This window comes from Rhinolophus sinicus, linkage group LG02, assembly GCF_036562045.2.
Source record: "Rhinolophus sinicus isolate RSC01 linkage group LG02, ASM3656204v1, whole genome shotgun sequence".
NCBI classification, from domain to species: Eukaryota; Metazoa; Chordata; class Mammalia; order Chiroptera; family Rhinolophidae; genus Rhinolophus; species Rhinolophus sinicus.
Window position 1 is genome coordinate 98,045,398 of NC_133752.1, and position 18,682 is coordinate 98,064,079.

The window sequence follows — 18,682 nt, forward strand, 5'->3', positions numbered from 1 at the left end:
TCTTAACTCATTGCATTTTAGTGGAAATAGTATTAAAATCTAAGAGAGACCTGTCTAGGATTGTTTTGTGACACTGATTATATTAAAATAGAAGTAACCTTAAAAGATGGTTGGCTATTTATATATATATATATATATATATATATATATATATATATATATACATATATATATATATATATATATATATATATATATATATATATATATATATATATATATAGTCATACAGAGTACACTCTGTAGCTTACCAGTGAAGAGCATAACTTGGTCTCCAGAAAATCTGATGGGAATGAGACTTGAGAGGTCCAGTGGCCCCATCCAGTGTTTTCAGTTTGAAAGTGGCTGAGCTGGGATTTGAACCAAGAACTCATATGGTAATCCTGCATTCGTTTTTTTCTTTTTCTTTTTTTCTGAATTTATATTCTCTCCAGTGCTGTGTGTGGCCTGGAATCAGTGGACTATCGTCCTATTGTTTTTTCAGAGATGCAGAGTGCCACCACCGAATTTTGTTTTATGGGTCATATTTGCAGAACACTATTTTTCGGTTGTGATATTCTTATCTAATCTACAGATAGACTTTATTCGAATTGTGCCAGTTGTCTTAATACTGTTGTAACAAAGGGAAACAATTTTTTTTCTGGTGCAAGATCCAATCCATGATCTCATGTTGCATTTAGTTGTCAAGACTCTTTAGTCTCTTTGATTCTGGAACGGTTCCTTTATCCTATTACTGACGATGTTCACTTTGGTCACTTGATCAGGATGGTGTCTGCCAGGTTTCTTCACTTTCAAGTTACTATTGTTTTCTACTTGGGAGAGGCATTTTGAGACTATGTGAATATTCTGTTTTTTATCAAACTGTCACTCTCTGGTTTTAGCATCTTTATGATTCTTTCCTGAGGCAGTTATTACTATGCTGTTTGCCAAATGGCAGTTCAATTCCATCATTCCTTCTACATCACGCTTCTACAGTAGAGTTGGTATTCTATTTTAAGGAGGACCTTGCCTATATGGACTCCTGGATTCTTATTTTATTCTATGGATTATAGCCCTTTATTATTTAATGCTCAGTTGTCCCATATTTGACCAAGGGAAAGGCCCTTGAACCTGGCTCTTGTGTGCTGTTAACATATCCCTGTCAGTCTTTCAGCACTTCCTTCATTTCTAGCAGATTCATCTTGTCCTTTCCAGCACTGGGACCCGTCATTTCTCCAAAGAGCCCTGGCTCCTTTTGGTGGAAAATAATATTTAGAAACCAAGATCTGGGTGCTACTGTCATTGTTTCTAGGCCTCCCATTGGCCAGAGCTAGGAAATACATGTCTGTATAATACATGTATGTGGATACGTGTATATCTTTTTTTTTACATCCATCTATATCTATTCAAAACCATGAGGTATCATGCTGATTGCTCCAAATCCATTGAGGATTCACGATTTAGTCCAGCATTCTGTCTTTACGTTTTTTTAACTCCCTTCCCCAGCAGTGCGAAACCCGGCCCCCATTCTCTACAACATACTTATTTGCTCAATCCAAGACTACACTACAGGAGCTTAAAGACTGGTAACTCCCATTTCTGTGAAAAACAAGCCTAGTAGGTAAGAGTTCAGTATTTGTTTACAGTTTCTTTTGTCTGTAGTCCGAAGATAATATAGTCAAAATTCTGTGTTCAAAAGTTACCTTTCTCCCCCCATTTCAGTGTGGTTATGTTATTTGAAATATAGTTAGGTGAAATAGTTTTTATTTCATTTTAGGGGTTTCCTCCCATTCTTACTGATTTTGGTTTTTTGGTTTTGAGGTTATTGTTGTTTTGAGTGTGAAACATTCGTGTAGCTCCCAAAAGTCAGCTGGACCAAAAGCTGATGTGCCTTCTCACCCCCTTTCTCGTTCCCACTCCCCGTCCTTCCCACCCACCCTGTAGGTCACCATGCTCATTAGTTTATGGTTCCCCCCTTCCTGTTTCTTTTTACACAAACGAGTAGACGTACACGTATGTTATAACCCCTTCTTTCTTACAACGAAAAGTAGCATGCTGCACTGCTTTTTGTCTGTCTTGCTTTTGTACCTTGCTTTCTTCAGTCAACACTATGGAAACCACTCCATGTTGGTTTATAGAATCTTCCTCATTTTTAAACATCTACGGTGTTTCCCCGAAAATAAGCCCCAGTTAAGATCTCAGCCAGACGGACACATGTAGGACGTTATGACGATGTTCCAGATGATGACATGACTGTATTTGAATAAATGTAGGTTGTTGTACATGAAAAAATAAGACATCCCCTGAAAATAAGCCCTAATGGAGCAAAAATTAATATAAGACCCGGTCTTGTTTTCGGGGAAACACCTACTGTGGTTTACTCACCTACTCCTATATATAGGCGTTTAGGTTCCCAGTAGTTCACAGTTACAAAGAATACAGCAGTGACTAACCTTGTGTAAATGTATTTTTGTATTGTTAGAGGGGTACCTTCAGGGTGTATTTCACGGTAATTATAGATGTGGTTTTGTTGCCTCCACAAGAGCTGTGCTGTTATGCGTTTCCACTGTTGGCATCAGCAGTTTGTGAAAGTGTCTTCCTGTTTCCCCACAGCCTCACCAACTAAATGTGTAATAAGACTTTTAAAAGTATGCCAATCTGATAGGTAAGAAATGATATTACCGTGGAGTTTTAATTTGCATCTCACCTCTCTGGGTGAACTTGACCATCTTTTCAGTAGCTTAAGGGCCATTTTTATAGCTTTACTTTTTTGTGAGTTGTCTGTTCATCAACCACAAAGGTCATGTTTATGGGATGTTGTCAGGTTTAAGGAAGACAATGCGAAGTGCTGATCATACATACTCCATATTAATTTATTGAGTTTAGAAATAGAATGGATTTTTTAAAAATCTTTTACTTTGCAGGAACAAAGTGCATTTCTGTGCTGCTTTGGGTTGAGGAAACAGCATTAACCTATCTGCAAGACTGCTTTCTGGGTTATATCTGCCTAGAAAAGGGAAATCACTGTGTTCTGAGCTCAGTATATCCCAGCCTGCTCAAATCTTGCCACTCGGTCATTCTTTTAGCCAAGTTGATGGATATGATGGATATATTGACTTCTTTCAAAGTTTCTAAATTGTCACCCATGTGGTCTCTTAGAATCTTTAGTTTAGTTGAAAAGAGGATCCCCTCCCTACAGCCCATGGACCAGTGACTACTATGGTGAGGTCTTCGCCGTTGAAAGCAGTTATGAGTGTATCCACTCAAGGGAGTGGCCACCTAACCTTCCAGGATGTGTGCATTTTTATCGAGGAGGATGTGTGGCCAAACACTACACAGTCACAGATTTCATTAAGTCGTCACCAACATTCTCAGGGCTGAGCACGTTACGTGGTCTGGCGTTACAAAGAAGAAGGGCATGGACACGCCCCAGGTCCTGGTTCTGCATCCAGTGGGGAGAGTGGGGGAGAAGGACTCTTAACAGGACCAGCAAACATGCTGAGTTATTACAATGCCAGGCACTGGGCTGAGGGGGTAAAAGTAGCACCACTTGTACTCCTCACAGCGAGCAACACTATGAGGTAAGCGCTTTTGACCCCACGGTTTACAGATGAGGCAAGTGAAGCCCAGAAAGATGAAGGAACACGCCAAGGGCACCCCGCAGGCTGACTGCAGAGCCCACGCTCTTGTACTGTGCTGAGGCCTGAGCAAAGTGGGGTCCTGAGCAGAGGGAGGGACTGAAGTGGGGGGACAGGGTTCTTTATCATCAGGGACCTCCCCCCCCCACAGGAAGGAGGCAAGTGTACCAGCTGGCTTTCTCATGGAGGGTCAATTTAGACCCCTCCTCTCCTGTGGAGTACATGCCTCTCCCCTCCCTGTTTTGTTTTTTATCGTCTTTGTTTCCTGAAAATGTGGCCGGGCCTACTTAGCATGCTTAGCAGAGCAGCAGGAAATGCACTCAAGGGGCCAGTGCCAGCTAGGGTTTTTTTTGGCGTTTTAAAAAAGACTTAGCTAAAAGTCCTATTTTCTCCCCCACTGAAAAGGAAAAATGTTTTTATACTGTTACATTACTACTTGTGAAAGAAATAGGGAAACAGTAGGACCAGTGAAGATCCTTGGATAATGAAAGAAAAATATCTATGTCTGAAGCATGAGGCTTGAGGCTATTACAGACATATCAAGAAATAACTGCATTTCAGAAATAATTGAAATCACTAAAACTTATTAAAAGGACTACAAATGGGGAAATAACATGGCAACATCGTGTGTATGATTAGGTATCGCTAAAATAAGGACGAAGTCATAGAAAAAAAGCCCACAACTGGGACAGTTGCTGAGTGCTGGAAGCCAGTATTGCACAAATTTGGAGTGTTTCTTCTGCATGTCAAAAAGGTTGACCAGCATAACTGATCTAGTGTAACTTGGTTTTTCCAAAGCAGTGGAAAAGAGGGCTGATCCTGTGAAAGAAGAGAAAAAAGGGCGAGTTTTCTTAGAACTTAAGAAAACAATCTGAAATTGAAATCTTTTCAATAAAAACAAAAACACAGGTACATTGACCCTTGAATAACATGGGTTTGAACTGCACTGGTCCATTTATACGTGGATTTTTTTCAATAAATACTATAAACTTATTTTCTCTTATAATCTTAATATTTTTCTCTAGCTTACTTTATTGTACTAATATAGTACAAAATACACATATTTTTAAGACCGGGTCTTATATTTTGCTCCAAAAGACACATTAGAGCTCATTGTCTGGCTAAGTCTTATTTTGGGGGAAACAGGGTAACATACAAAACATGTTAATGGGCAGTTTCTGTTATTGGTAAGACTTCTGGTCAACAGGTTTTGGGGGGCTCAAAAGTTATACATGGATTTTTGACTGCACGGGGTCAGCAGCCGTAACCCCCGCATTATTTATGGGTCAGCTGTATGTAGTGGTACATGTTTGGGGTCCTGATACAATAGCTCCTGATTATACATAACCTCACTGCCTCTTAGGGGAATGGGTTAATGACTCCTTCCACCCAGGGGTGGGCTGCCTTGCTTCTGCATGCCAGCTCCTTATCTCAGAATTCTCTTTCTGTTTCAGGTCTCTGTCCTAGGATGCCCTGACCCCGTGGTACATGAGATTGCCTATCAATATGGAAAAAATGTGGGAATAGCTTTTCAGGTTGGTCTGCTTCTTTGTAAGACTTTGGCCTGTCTGTTGGTACAGTGGGAAGGGTGGCTGTGATGTTGGGATGGTAGTGCTTGTAACATTCCTTTTTTTCCTCTCACTAGCTAATAGATGACGTATTGGACTTCACCTCATGTTCTGACCAGATGGGCAAACCAACATCAGCTGATCTGAAGCTCGGGTTAGCCACTGGCCCTGTCTTATTTGCTTGTCGGCAGGTAGGTTTTACAAACTCCCTTTGACACACAGCCCTCTAGAACCAGTATCTTCCAGGCACAGTTGACAGGAAGGTTTAGATGAGGAGCATTTAGGTGAGACCTCGGATCTCAATTTGATCCTGGCTCTGTGGCTGAGGTGTTGAGGCCGGTCCTTTCACCCGAGCTTCATGTTTCCTTATCTGTAAAGCTGAGGTTACAACCCTCCCCAGGGCTGTGGTGAGGATTCAGAGAGAATATTCATGGAGATACTTTGTAAATTAAGTGCTGTATGCATTTAAGGTAGCATTGTGATTATTTCCATGTATTTGGAACACTGACAAAGTGAATGGTTTCCACATCTTGATTATAGGACTGGACGGTGGGTGTGCCTCAGAACCCCTTAAAAAGCCACAGGAAGGGCCTCCAAGCATAAGAAATTCTGAGAAATTCTCCAGTTCTAGAAGTGTAATGGGACTGTTTGCTGCTCTCAGAGAGCCCCTCGGCCACTGCCTCAAAAAGTCAAGAAGTCAGTGGAATGAACTACTAGAACCACATAGTTCCTCCTTGCTCCAGATTGAGGGGCTGTCCATTAAGGAAGTAAGTAAAGCTGCCTTCATGTTCTCCTGAGTATGGATGAAAAGCTTAGGAAGCTGCAGAGGTGCTGAGTGACTTGCAGGGCGGACACTCTGAAAGCCTGCTCTGGCCCCAGGCCACACTGCTTTTGGCTGTGCCCAATGGTATTTGGAATTAAGTGGGCCACTGGCTGGTATCTGGACATCTTTAACAGATTTCATCTTAGTAGTCTTTAATTCACTATTTAGCAAAGCAGTGAGATGTTCATCGCCATAAGATTAAAAACTAGCTCTCTGGTCTAAAATACTAGTCACTTTTAGTCTTTCAGAGTTCTGCCTATATTCTTTCTCAGATTTTACAACTATAAGTCCTATCTTCCACAGAACTCAGTGATTCCATTCTGATATTACAGAAACCATGAACTTGCTTTTGATCAGTTTCTGATCCAAGAAAGGAGAGATCATGTCTTTTCCACCATCCAGCAGAGCCATAAGCAGCGCCTCTCAGAGGAGGCTGCTAGCCCGGGGGCTGGGCCAGGTGACCTCGGAGAACTCACTAGTGGACAGCAGTCAACTGAGGAATGAGGGCTGTGAACAGAGACGTGGGAGCACTTTGTGGAAACATCTGTCCTCATTACCAGGCTCCATCCATCCTCAAAATTTTGAGGCAGAGATGAGAAGTAAAAGGTGTACTATAAATGGGTCTTTTCTTCTATTGAGACTAACTCACCAGCCTGAAACACAAAATTAATACATGTGCCAAGTGCTGACAAAAAAATTATAAAATCCCCTTGTACACATTAAAGCGTGAGTGAGGAACATTTTCTTTTTACCATTAACCCACCAAAAAGCAGAGGATTCATCAGCCATGTAAAGGCATGCCTGAGATTGGAAGTTCTGATTGGTCACTGGCTACCATCTCTACAACTGAAAACCTTAATCTATCTACTCTTCAGAGGCTGGTTAGTAAATGTGAACAAAGAACAAGCTGGACAGAGCACGTTGAGGTTCTGCCAGCTCAGCAAAGACTCATATAGCGAGGCCCTGAGGTTAACAAGATGCCTGAGGAACAGACCTTTCCCAGAAGCAGCTGTCTCCTAAAAAGCTATCCTTTGAGAAATCTTAACAATTATAATTGTCACGAATCCCATGATACCAAGTTAACAGCCGAGTCCTACTTCAACCTGAAGGTGATTGATTGAGAATGGCTACCTTTCCTGATTGTTTCACCATGAACATATTCCAAGAGAAACTGATTTGCTTCCCTCTACAAATCAGTTTCCCTCTGGTTTCCCTCTACAAACCAGAGGAGTAATAACTCATTTAACTTTCAGGTATAGAGGGGCACAGTCAGGGGGAAACAGACCACCCCTCCATATTGATTTGTCCTCATCTGCAAGAGTTGAAAAATGCTGGTTTTAAATTAAAAAAAAAAAAAAAAAAAAAAAAAAGGCAAGGAAAAGGAACAAAGCTTACAGTGCCCCAAACCACAGGTTTTATTTCACTGGAAATCCCAGCATCACGAGGCACACACTCACCCTCACCAGACGCCACTTTTCCCATCTGCCCATAAGGCATTGGGAGGAGTGAAAAGGCACATTGCAGCCTTAGAAAAGGGAACACGGAAGGAGGCTGAGCAGGAAGTGAGTGACTCTGGGCAGGAGCTGTTTCCTACGTAGGCTGATCGTTCTTTCTTGTGGCGCATGGGCCAAAGTTAGTCAAATATGTATTTATAAGTTGTTTTCATATAAAACATCAAGTTTAGATTCCACTAAGGATGACACTGTCAAAAAAGGGATTCATGGCCAGAAGTCTGTCTGTCAAAAGATTTATGGGGCTAAAATGGATTTGGGGTGAAACAAGTTCCAAAAATAACATGAGAATGTGCAGTATCTCCATTAAATGAAAATGCATCGTTTTCATGGTGTGCAAAGGATTCTTTTATACATTTTCTCTAATCTCACAATGAACTCGCCTTTGCAGTAGGTGTTATGTCCGTTCTGCAAATAAAGTGATGCTCAAACTTGGCGAAAATTAAACACTTGGTAAATGGCACATCAGGTAGTTAAACATTCCAGGTCTAAGACAGTATTCATTTTACTACACAATAATATTGCCACTGCAAAAGCTAGTACCTGATGAGCTGGTCTGATCCCCAGTAGGTCTTCCCTCAAAGTAGGTTAACTGGTGTGCTCTGGCACACCAGTGAAAATGCACTGACAACGCTTAAGGAAGTCGCTGTGTCAGCTTTCATTATTTGTAATTAATCTACCCACTTAGTGGAGTAGTTGAAAGAGGTTTATAATCTCTTTCCAGAGGCAGGTGAGTTTTATTTGCAGATTGAGGTAAATCTTTGAATTTTTCCATTGGTGAACAGCCTCACTGGACCAAGACCATCAATCTTGGGAAACTGCTTCTCCTTTTGAACTTAGCCCGGGGAATTTGGCATCTATTAGACCCAGCAAGCAACTTGATAGAAACTCCCTCTTTGGAATTCACCATTTTTAACATCTCTCTGAAGGGGTTTCTGGATAGCAGTTGGTATAGGGGATTTAAGAAGAGTTTCAAGATTTCTGGGGAGGTCCCAGTGATGACAGTATCCTTCCATGTATATGTGTGTACATATTTTCCTTAAGAACAAAAACCTCATGTTAGATCTTTAACGAGGATATAGGTCAGATTTTGAGATCTTCACAAACAAAATGGAAGTGGGTTTTGTTGTTGTTTTTGTTTTGGTGATACTACATTAGTTAGTTCTCAAATAGCCTTTAAAAGGTCTTTCCCTTTCTTCTTCTGCTTCTCTTCCTTATTTAGTAAGTCACCAGACCTAAATGTCAGCCTGGAGCTGTACTTCCCAACTGCCGTCACCATCACCAGCCCCTGCACCAGCCACACAGGCTTTTGCTAGTGTGAGCAGCTGGTACCAGAGTTTCCCATGCTTTGTTTAAGCTCACTCCAATTTATTGACCACCTTTGTAGTTTAGTGTATGGTGTAGTTTACACAGTACAGAGTTAGAATCTGATTCTTCCACAGCTGGTTTTCCTACTCATGAAACAAAGTCGGAGCAAACAAAAATTTTCTTATTTCTCATTAAATCTGTAGGCAGACAAATGGTTCTTCCTATGTTTCTCATTTCTTTTCCACATACACTCTAAGGGAACAGAAGAGTGCCTACGGGAAGAGTTTGATATTTGCATAGTAAAACTGCACACAGTACATCTTTCAAAGGAAGGATGTAGCCACACTCAATGCAGATGTTTTTTTTTCAAACTGCTTTCACAATGCTTTTTATAGTAAAAGGAATCAGAAAAACCATCTAATCAGCACATTTTACAACACTTGTTACTACTGCCGAGAAAGCTCAAACACCATAAACAAGGTAATTTTACCAGATGCCCAGGAGGAGGATCACATCAGCTTTGACCATATAGCCTTCTAGAAATCTGATTTTGGAATCTGGTATTAATAAACTAATAAATTGCCTCCTTGATTTGACTTTTAACCACTAAAATTGATTGACTTGAGCTTTCCTGATTTGTTTCCTATAATATTTAAATTATTCTTAAAAGACCATAAACTAAAGCAAATTACTGGTTTTCCCTTAAGGACTAACAGGTTGCTGGCGCTTTAAATGTGATAAGCACGTTAGCAGTCGCTACATGTTTATAGCTTTGTTCTGACACATACTTTACCCTGAAAGGAACACTCTTAAGTCCTAATCTGCCATCATCTGGTTGAGGTTTTTCTGTGTGTGCCCTACTTTTCCTTCTGGATTACCAATACCTTGGTGGTAGTTACAGGACAACTTATTTCATCCTTCAGGCTCAGTGCCAGGGAAAAACTGGCAACTGCTGTAAGCACTGAGACGTGCCCAAAACAAACACATCATCTTGCCTCTTACTTTGCGGGACCATAAGCTGTTAGAGCTAATGGATCTCAGACCATGTAGTCCAGCATCTCCATGACACAGGTGAGGAGGCTAAGACCCAAGAGGTTTAGCAACTCACTCAGCTGTGGCAGCACCAGCACTAGAGCTGATCTAGAAAATGAAGTGATTTGGTGTCCTGGCTTCCTGATTCTGTTATTGGTGACAATGCTCCTAAATTGTTGCTAAGTATCACAGAATATAGATTTTTCTCTTGGGTGCCTTTTGTTCCTGTTTTCTTTTTTCCTTATTGCCATCAGCATAACACTGGTCTTTATAATTTACTACAGTAACCTGGGTATTTTTACCTGTCTCCTCTAATTCACTGGTACTCCACCTTGGCTACATATTAAAAACACCCGGAAAGTTTTTAAAATCCTGAGGCCCAGAGCAAACCCCAAGCCAATATAATGTCTTTGGGAGCAGATCAGGCCACTGTATTACAAACCTCCTGAAGTGACGCCAGTGTGCGGTCAGCGTTGAGTAGCGCTGTTCTAACCCACTGCTGAGGCAGAGCTCTGCTCGTAACCCTCAGCTCAGAAACCTCAGTAGCTTTTAAGTGTCACTCAACTTAGCACTGTGTTTCCCCGAAAATAAGACCTAGCTGGACCATCTGCTCTAAGGCGTCTTTTGGAGTAAAACTTAATATAAGACCGGGTATTATATAAATTATATTATACCCGGTCTTGTATTATAGTAAAATAAGACCGGGTCTTATATTAAGTTTTGCTCCAAAAGACGCATTAGAGCTGATGATCCAATTAGATGTTATTTTCAGGGAAAGACTGTACTAGACATAGAATGCCTAACTCCCACCCTCATGCTCGGTCAGTGGTTCTCAAAATGCCAGCGGAGACCAGCAGAATCAGTATCACCTGGGAACTTGTTAGAAGACATGCTCAGGCCCACCCCTTCTGAGTTAGAAAGTTGGAGGAGAGGCTTGAGCCTCTGGTGATTCTGGTGAGATCGAAAATTCGAGAACCGTAGAGAAGTCAGAAAGATTTTGAGATGTACTGTTCTTTCTCTTCCTTACTCAGCACTGGACCAAGGATAGAACAGAACATCAGATGAACACGGTGCTCCAGCCCAGGCCCTGGGCACGGAAAATGAGTGTCTGTCTTAGCTCTGTTTCTTTAGTTGTTACAATTTACCGCTCCCCTACATCATCTAATCACCTTTTTGTTTGCTCCTTTTATTATCTCCTATTGTTACAAACTAGTATTAGAACATATGATTCTGCCAAGAGCAATAAATAGGTTTTCTTTCTTTATGGTTAGTTCCCAGAAATGAATGCTATGATAATGAGACGGTTCAGTTTGCCAGGAGATGTGGACAAAGCCCGACAATACGTATTACAGGTAAGATTATTTCTAAAAAACAGCAGGTACAGTGTAACAGTTTTTGAACCAACCAAAATTTAACATTAAATTTTAGGTACAAAACCAAGTTCCGGTCCATTCTTGATTTGACAGAAACCGAGAAGGGAAAACTTGTAGAATTCATTTTTCTTGTGTAGAATTCTTCGCCAAAGATTCTAATTTAATTGTTCTTGGGTAGGGCTTGGACATTAATATTTTTTGAAAGTTACCCAAGTGATTCTAATGTACAGCGAGTGTTGAGACCCACTGGTTTGGAACCAGTCTTCCCCATACGCACCAGTCACCCAGACTGGTCTCCAATCTAGTCCACGTCCTCATCCTTGCCATGGCTGGACTATTACAGCAATTTACTCAAAATTGGTCTTTTCCTGGACCATCCTATATAACTGTCATAAATGTGTGACTAAAGAAATGTTAACATGAAAAAAACATTAAACTAACACAGGCAAACTGAACTATTTAACCTTTGGAGCTATATATAAGCTTATTTCAAATATACTGCCACATATCCTCAGAACTTTTCCGTTGAATATTTTAAGTTTCAATGACTCTTGAGAATGAGCTGTTTCTAATATTCAAATCCAAAGTCATTTGGAGCCAACAGATCTAGTTAATGAGATGGAGCAAGCAATTTTTAATAAGGAAGTATGATCTGAGATCTATAGTTAGTCCAATATTTGAAAAACTTCCGAATGACTACCTTTCAGATTCTTTTAATTTTCAAAAAGCAAAACCCCTCCAAAGGCTGTATTTCTTTTTTAACTTTTTATACTGTTATGCATCATAATTTGCTATGGGTTACCACCTTTTTAGAGGGTGGGTTGGCAGTACTATTAAAAACTCAATATGAGAGGGGCTGTCGCTGATGAAGAAGATGCTGTGCCTGAGAGGTCCTGGCTTCAGAACCAAGAGTATGACTGCAGGTTGAAAGGATAAGTGGAACTGAAAAGAAGGAAATTAATTGTAGCTCTTACACAGAACAGTGACGTTCCAGCAAGCCTAGGCATAAATGCACTTAGAAAAAAATCCACAGGATGTTCTCTAAACAAATTCTCCAAAGACCTCTAGATATAAATAGGGGGGTTCAAAAATAACTACATCATAAAACAAGAACAGGATAGTATCTTTAAACAATGAATAAGAACAAGCTCTGAGAAATTTTAAATGATTGTGAAAAACTAACTGCTAAGAAAAGTTGGAAAGTGGAATTGAAGAAATCTTCCCAAATGTAAACAAGGGAGGAAAATGAGAAAAGCTCTTAAGAGGATCAGTACAATCATGTGACAGATATTTGAGAAAGAAAATTTAAAAATGAAACCAAAGAAAAAAGTGGTCACCTACAAAAGGCAAAGGGATCAAAACTGGCTCAGTGTATAGCAAACACACTGCATGCCAGAAGGCCATGAGTAAGGCCTTCCAAATGGTGAGGAAACCTTTTAGACCTAGAATTTTATATGCTCTGGAGGTAAAAGTCATTATCACACTTAAGGATAAAAGTTGGCTTCCAATACAAATTTTCCGGGTAAGCTACTTGTGGATGTATTTCAGCAGGTGTGAAAACACCAAGTAAGAGAAAGACGTAGGTACAAAAACCAGTGAAATGAACCTAAGAGTTCAATGAAAAGTCATCCTGCGATGGCAGTTGTACGACAGCTAAAAAGCAGTCAGTCTTAAGTAATGAATAGAATGATTAAGGCATTAGAAATATTAGGAATCAAGAGATCCTTTCCCAAGAGGAAAGAAAGGAGGCAGTTACATTCAGAAGTGGGCTTCTGTACTTATAATAAGGCACAGCAAACTAAACTGTGTCATATTTTGTGTCAATTGGTATAGAAAGTCATATCCCCAACCATGTTAGGGATATTTTACTCTCAATGAAAGAGGCATCATGAACTTGGAACCATGGAGAGGAAATAAAATTGTTTACTTGATTCTACAGTAAACATTTTTTACATCATGGAAATAATAATTTTATCAGTGTTCAGCTTTTAGAAAGAACCGACATAAAAACATGGCTACAGAATAGAATGCAAACTTATCTATAATGTAAAAGTTTAGTTAAAAGCAGAAAGAAGAGCAGCACTGGTTTCCTCATATAAGATCAAGTCAGAAAGTGATACCACACGATGGCAAAAGTCATCAACAGAAAAACTAAAGAGAATTAGCTATATTTTAGTTTAAAAAATCTTTAAAAAGAAAAGCTAAAAATAGCAATATAATGATCAAATTAGGACCATAGTATGGGTGGGCTAAATCCTCGTTTTTCTTAGTAGAAAGGCAATAGATAATAACTAAAATTGATCATTAAAAAATAAAACGTGGATAAAAAACCTGGTGCCTATGGAAGAACTGTTGATTTTCATCATCAGCTCTTCTGTCTACTTTTATTAGTACATATTCTTTTTTTAAACTTTCATTGTAGATTTTTTCATTTAAAAATTTATTGTATAGATATTTTATACATGTAGAACTTTTTAAAACTCTAATATTTAAATTAAAAACAGGGAAATAGATGGTTCTTGATATTAATGAGGTAGGTGCTTTGCATGCTAACAGTAAAACTTTGCTTCAGTCTGGGAAGGCGCCTTAAAGAAGCAGGCAGAGGAAGCTGGAACTCTGAGCTGAAGAGAACTTTAGAAACGTAGTTTGGCTATTAATGAATCAAACCTTAGAGGTATGTTTTAGTTCATTCTAACGACTTTAAGAGCTGATCCAGGGCTGATCAGGGTAACACGCATCTCTCCTGTTTCTCTGTGCCCCACAGAGTGATGGTGTGCAACAAACAACCTACCTCGCCCAGCGGTACTGCCACGAAGCAATAAGAGAGATCAGTAAACTTCGACCATCCCCAGAAAGAGATGCTCTCATACAACTCTCGGAAACTGTACTTACAAGAGATAAATGACATGTCTTTCAGTTATTTCTGGCAGCTATTTTACCAGACTGTGCCTAAAGAATTTTGTGGAATATACTTTGCTTCATGTGCAGATAACCAAAAATCATTTTAAAAAATCATTTCAACCTTAATGATGGGCAATTTTTTTTTTATTGGCAAAGTTTTTCAGAAAAATTTTTAAATGTAATTAAACCATCTGAATCTGTCGTTCTGGTCCTGTAAATTCTAATCAAGGTACCTGGATGGTTGTATGTGGTATTGTTTACACTGTTAATATTCACATGTAAAGCCATTACACAAATAAATAATCAATGTTAAAATTCAAACAGTTTATCTTATTTCACTATAGGAGTAAAAGGTCAGAGAACTGTGAGGTCTACATTTCAATCCGCATTAGATTTTAACAGTATCCAAAACTTCATATAGGAGAATGGTTTATTATAAAAGACTGTACATAAAATTTAGACGTTAAATACAAAATTAAGAGAATATTCCACTCAAAAAAATGAAGAAGGTAGCTAGCGGAGCACTAGTGATACTGCAATTATGTTTAAAATTAACAAAGGCAAAATGCATATGCAACAGTCATACTGATTTGGTAGCAATGGTCTTTAATTTGCAGGAATTAAATATTTTGCACTAGCCTTACCATTTACTATGTTGTTGTAAGTCTGTAACGCCCAGTAACTGTAATTAGAAATCCAAACAATTCCTCAATACACAGAAACCCACACTTGGGTGCTCTACTTTAACATCCCAGGCAATACAGAATTATACACAAGAGAAAACATCCTAAACCTCCCTTAAATTAAGAGGAGACACACAAAGTGCATGTGTTGCATTTCAATTATGTCAAAAGACAATACAAATCTGTTGGTCAGGTATATCCTTGTTTGCTGATTAATATATGATCTACCTTTTTTCCCAATCATTATAAAAATCTTTATGCTGCTAGTGCCAGGTAATGGATTAATTTGTGCCTATTCAAAAATCAATCGCATTCACATCTACAAAACAGTATGTAAAAGATACTTATAATTTCCTTTCGTCAAACCAGTATGCAGCAGTCCACTGGAAAACTGAAAGACTGATAACAGCAGTGCTTAAGAATCTTACCCACAAAATGTGTATACTTTTACACATTTTCTTAGCTTTGAAAAAAGTTACTTTAGAAAAACAATTAAGTACATTGAATTGTAAATAACCACAGATTTTAAATCTGCAAGAATCAATCACATTGATGTGGGGACAAGTTGAAATAAGGCTAAAATTTTTTTCCAAGTTAATATACTGAGAAAATAGACCATAATTCTGCAATAAATCAGTATCTTTTATTTATTTTTTTTAAAGCAAACCAGTGAAGGAAAGGACAAAAACCTTTGGTTCACTTATATATTTATGAATGGAAAAAATTTATAATGCAAATTCACTCATTAAAAAACTTAGGTACAAATTACAACATTACAGATAACCTTTTTTTTGTTTTGTTTCACATGGAAAACTTAGAGACTCGATTCATTTCAAGAGACCTAAGTACGAGTACTCCAAGTAAATATTACACAAATTGGAAGCATCTTGGATTTTTTAAAGTATATGTCAATACATAAATTTGTATGCATGCTTTAAACAAAGTTATATTTCAAGAATGAGAGTCTAAACAAAAAGTATGACCAGCACCAGCATTTAAGTTTCTGATTTTAATATTAGTCTGACATAGCATTAGTAACCATGCTCACTAAAACATGTAAAGGTACAATCTGAATCATGATTTGTTATATATTATACTCCATATTCCCAGAATATTTAGGCTGGTCATAAAGTTAACATTATGTAAGTAAGTACATAAGCAAAATCAGTTATGGGCAGCTTCTTGTATAAATTGCTGTTTAGCAATATACAAACTGCCTCAAAGATTTATGCTTACAGGTAGACATTCAATTATTCCAATAAAACAGCATGTCCTGAAAATATGGGCACATTTTAAAACATTTTAAGACAATTCTGTTACCCATTAATAGTCCCACAGTATGACTGAGTAATAATAAGAACCTACTTTAAAAGAAAAAAAAAAGTTTAATCAGTATAGTGCATGATTGATTCAACATAATTCCCAGGGAACAGACCAGTCACTCGATTGCAAACTCCTTCATACCAACCATCATCGTTCTTCTTTATCACATAAATGATTGCACCCTCCATAAATGACAGCTCATCATCCTTGTCTTTTGTATAATCGTATATTGCCACAACTATGGAGAAAGAGTCAAAATAACACATGAGTACACTCCATCCAACATTTAACTGAATTTTAAAATATAATGTCAATTAAATCCATAATATAGCAGAACTATTTTTATGAATATTTTTAATTCTTACATTTATAAATACAGGTAGAGCAGTGGCCAAACCATATGCCTAAATCACTAGCTTTATCTTAGGGCCAAATTAACAATCTAGTTATTATTAGGCTAGAGACATCATTAGTTTCTACCTATTGGGGAATATCTCTGAATTTTAGGATTTATTAGATATTTCAATTCATTTGTTCAAATATCTAATAAGTGCCAACCATATGCAAAACACCATTTTCCAAAATAACTATTGGGCAAAGCTGCATCTAATTTGAAAATACAGCTATCTAATTTGAAAATACATATATAGTGGGAGGTAAAGCTCATCCTACTCAATCAAAGGAAAACATTCATGTAATTTATGAGGCTATATTTAGAATCATTCACAGAATATTTACACACTTTAAGGTCATAGGACTTTTTGTTTTTTTTAAGGGGAAATAGCTGAGTAAAGACCCATTAAGCCAGAGAACTGTTTGTAATTCTGTGGTATCTGTGATTACTTTGAGTTCAAAATATTCACTTTCTTTGCAGTGTTCTGGAAAGGAAAGGCATCAAAAATTACTAGTATTTTGGGTGACTGGTTGGCTCAGTTGGTTAGAGCGCAGTGCTCATAACAAGGTTGCCGGTTCGATTCCCACATGGGCCAGTGAGCTGTGTCCTCCACTAGATTGAAAACACTGATTTGACTTGGAGCTGAACTGCGCCCCCACAACTAGACTGGAAACGACTTGACTTGCAGTTGAGCTGCGCCCTCCAAAACTAGACTGAAAACAACGACTTGACTTGGAGCTGATGGGTCCTGGTAAAGCACACTGACACTGTTCCCCAATATTTCCCAATAAAACTTAAAAAAAAAAAAAATTACTAGTTTTCCAAACTACTGGTTTATGAATTTAATTATTCCTTCCTTCTGCCTTTATAGCACAATAATTCTGAAATTATATGTAATTTTCTGGTATATGTGAAATGGTATGTGATATGGATTTTCTCCACTGACTTACCTTGTGTAGCTTTTAAAATAGAGCTTTTAAGACATTTAAGGTGTTCTGGAACTCACTTTTCCCCTAAAAAGATGGCTACTCCACATAATTATTCTGAATTAAATTATAATAAGGAAGAGACCTGAAGCACTGATCTACAGCATTTGCTAAATCAAAATAGGCAATCTTTTTATCCCCTGCACAAAATACTATATTACATAAACTCAACAAATCCATTCCCTCTATTTTCATCCTGCAGCAGAATCATGGTATTGTGATTATAAGCTCAATGACATAGTTTTTTAAAAACCCCAAAACATAAAGAATAAACAATATTAAATTATCCTGGTATTAGTTTTGGCTAAAAAAGCATCCAAGAAAATTGAGTGAATGCTAGAGATAATAAAGAAAATAGTGTAATAATAAAAAAGTAAAATATTGATTATTAATTTGTCAATGAATATTTATTAACTTTGGTAACATTAATTTCTTTGCATTCAGTCATGGGTTAAATTTTGATATGACTTGTAAACTGATTATGACAAAGGCTTGACACCCTCAGTCACTCAGCAGAATAAAAATTTTATTTCCTCTTGTTCTTATTTTATTTCCTCTTCTACTCATAGGCGTAGAAAGAGCTGGTAAAAGTACTGGCCTCAATTAATAATGTTTCTATTTTCCAAGTCCCCTTTGTAAATGTAACCTAGTCGCACCCAACCTCCTCTCCCCCAAAGCACAGTCTCACATAATAACTTCTACTGCTGAGTACTTAACCTATTAACAATTCAATGTGCATTCTACATGCCAGGACCCGAATCCATATAGAGAGCTAAACTCTCCCTCCTGTATGTATTGTAGGTTTCTTTGGAAGTCAAAATCTTAATACTCAAATCCTACTTCTACATAATAAAAATTTGAAGATAGCTATCTAGTCCCTCTGAAATCTTTTCCTCAACTTAAAAAAATAAAGCTTTCAACTGTCTCTCATAGATGCACTTTCTAGACATTGTGGCCTCCTGAATATTCTCTAAAGGCATTCCTGTCTGCAAGATCGTGACATGTGTATTTAAAATTAGACATAATAATAGTTAACATAAATGAATATGATGAGATTGGTACATATTAGACTGAAGTTTAGCTAATGTACCCTAGGAATCTGGCTTTTCGAACAGCCATGTCATACTGTTGATTAATATAGTCAACTGAAATCCTATTAAACC

At 38.1% G+C, this 18,682-nt stretch overlaps 2 protein-coding genes across 14 annotated transcripts in view; one reads left to right on the plus strand and one right to left on the minus strand.

The window, feature by feature from the left end:
• Positions 1-14,454, plus strand: part of PDSS1 (decaprenyl diphosphate synthase subunit 1) — a 36,592-nt gene extending 22,138 nt beyond the window's left edge. Inside the window, exons 8-11 of one of the 3 annotated variants that reach the window (XM_019749127.2) lie at positions 5,072-5,152; positions 5,263-5,376; positions 11,131-11,211; positions 13,997-14,454. In XM_019749127.2, coding sequence (XP_019604686.1) covers positions 5,072-5,152; positions 5,263-5,376; positions 11,131-11,211; positions 13,997-14,137 — 417 coding nt within the window. In that variant the 3' untranslated portion in view covers positions 14,138-14,454. Of the gene's footprint in view, positions 1-5,071; positions 5,153-5,262; positions 5,377-5,725; positions 5,915-11,130; positions 11,212-13,996 lie in introns of those variants that run through there. The other 2 variants (XM_019749128.2, XM_074324966.1) reach the window with 2 other exon arrangements.
• ABI1 (abl interactor 1) overlaps positions 14,260-18,682 on the minus strand; it is a 111,349-nt gene continuing 106,926 nt past the window's right edge. For all 11 annotated transcript variants that reach the window (XM_019749119.2, XM_019749121.2, XM_019749118.2 and 8 more), the window contains one exon: positions 14,260-16,377. In XM_019749119.2, the coding sequence (XP_019604678.1) occupies positions 16,202-16,377 (176 nt within the window). In that variant the 3' untranslated portion in view covers positions 14,260-16,201. The remainder of the gene's footprint in view (positions 16,378-18,682) is intronic.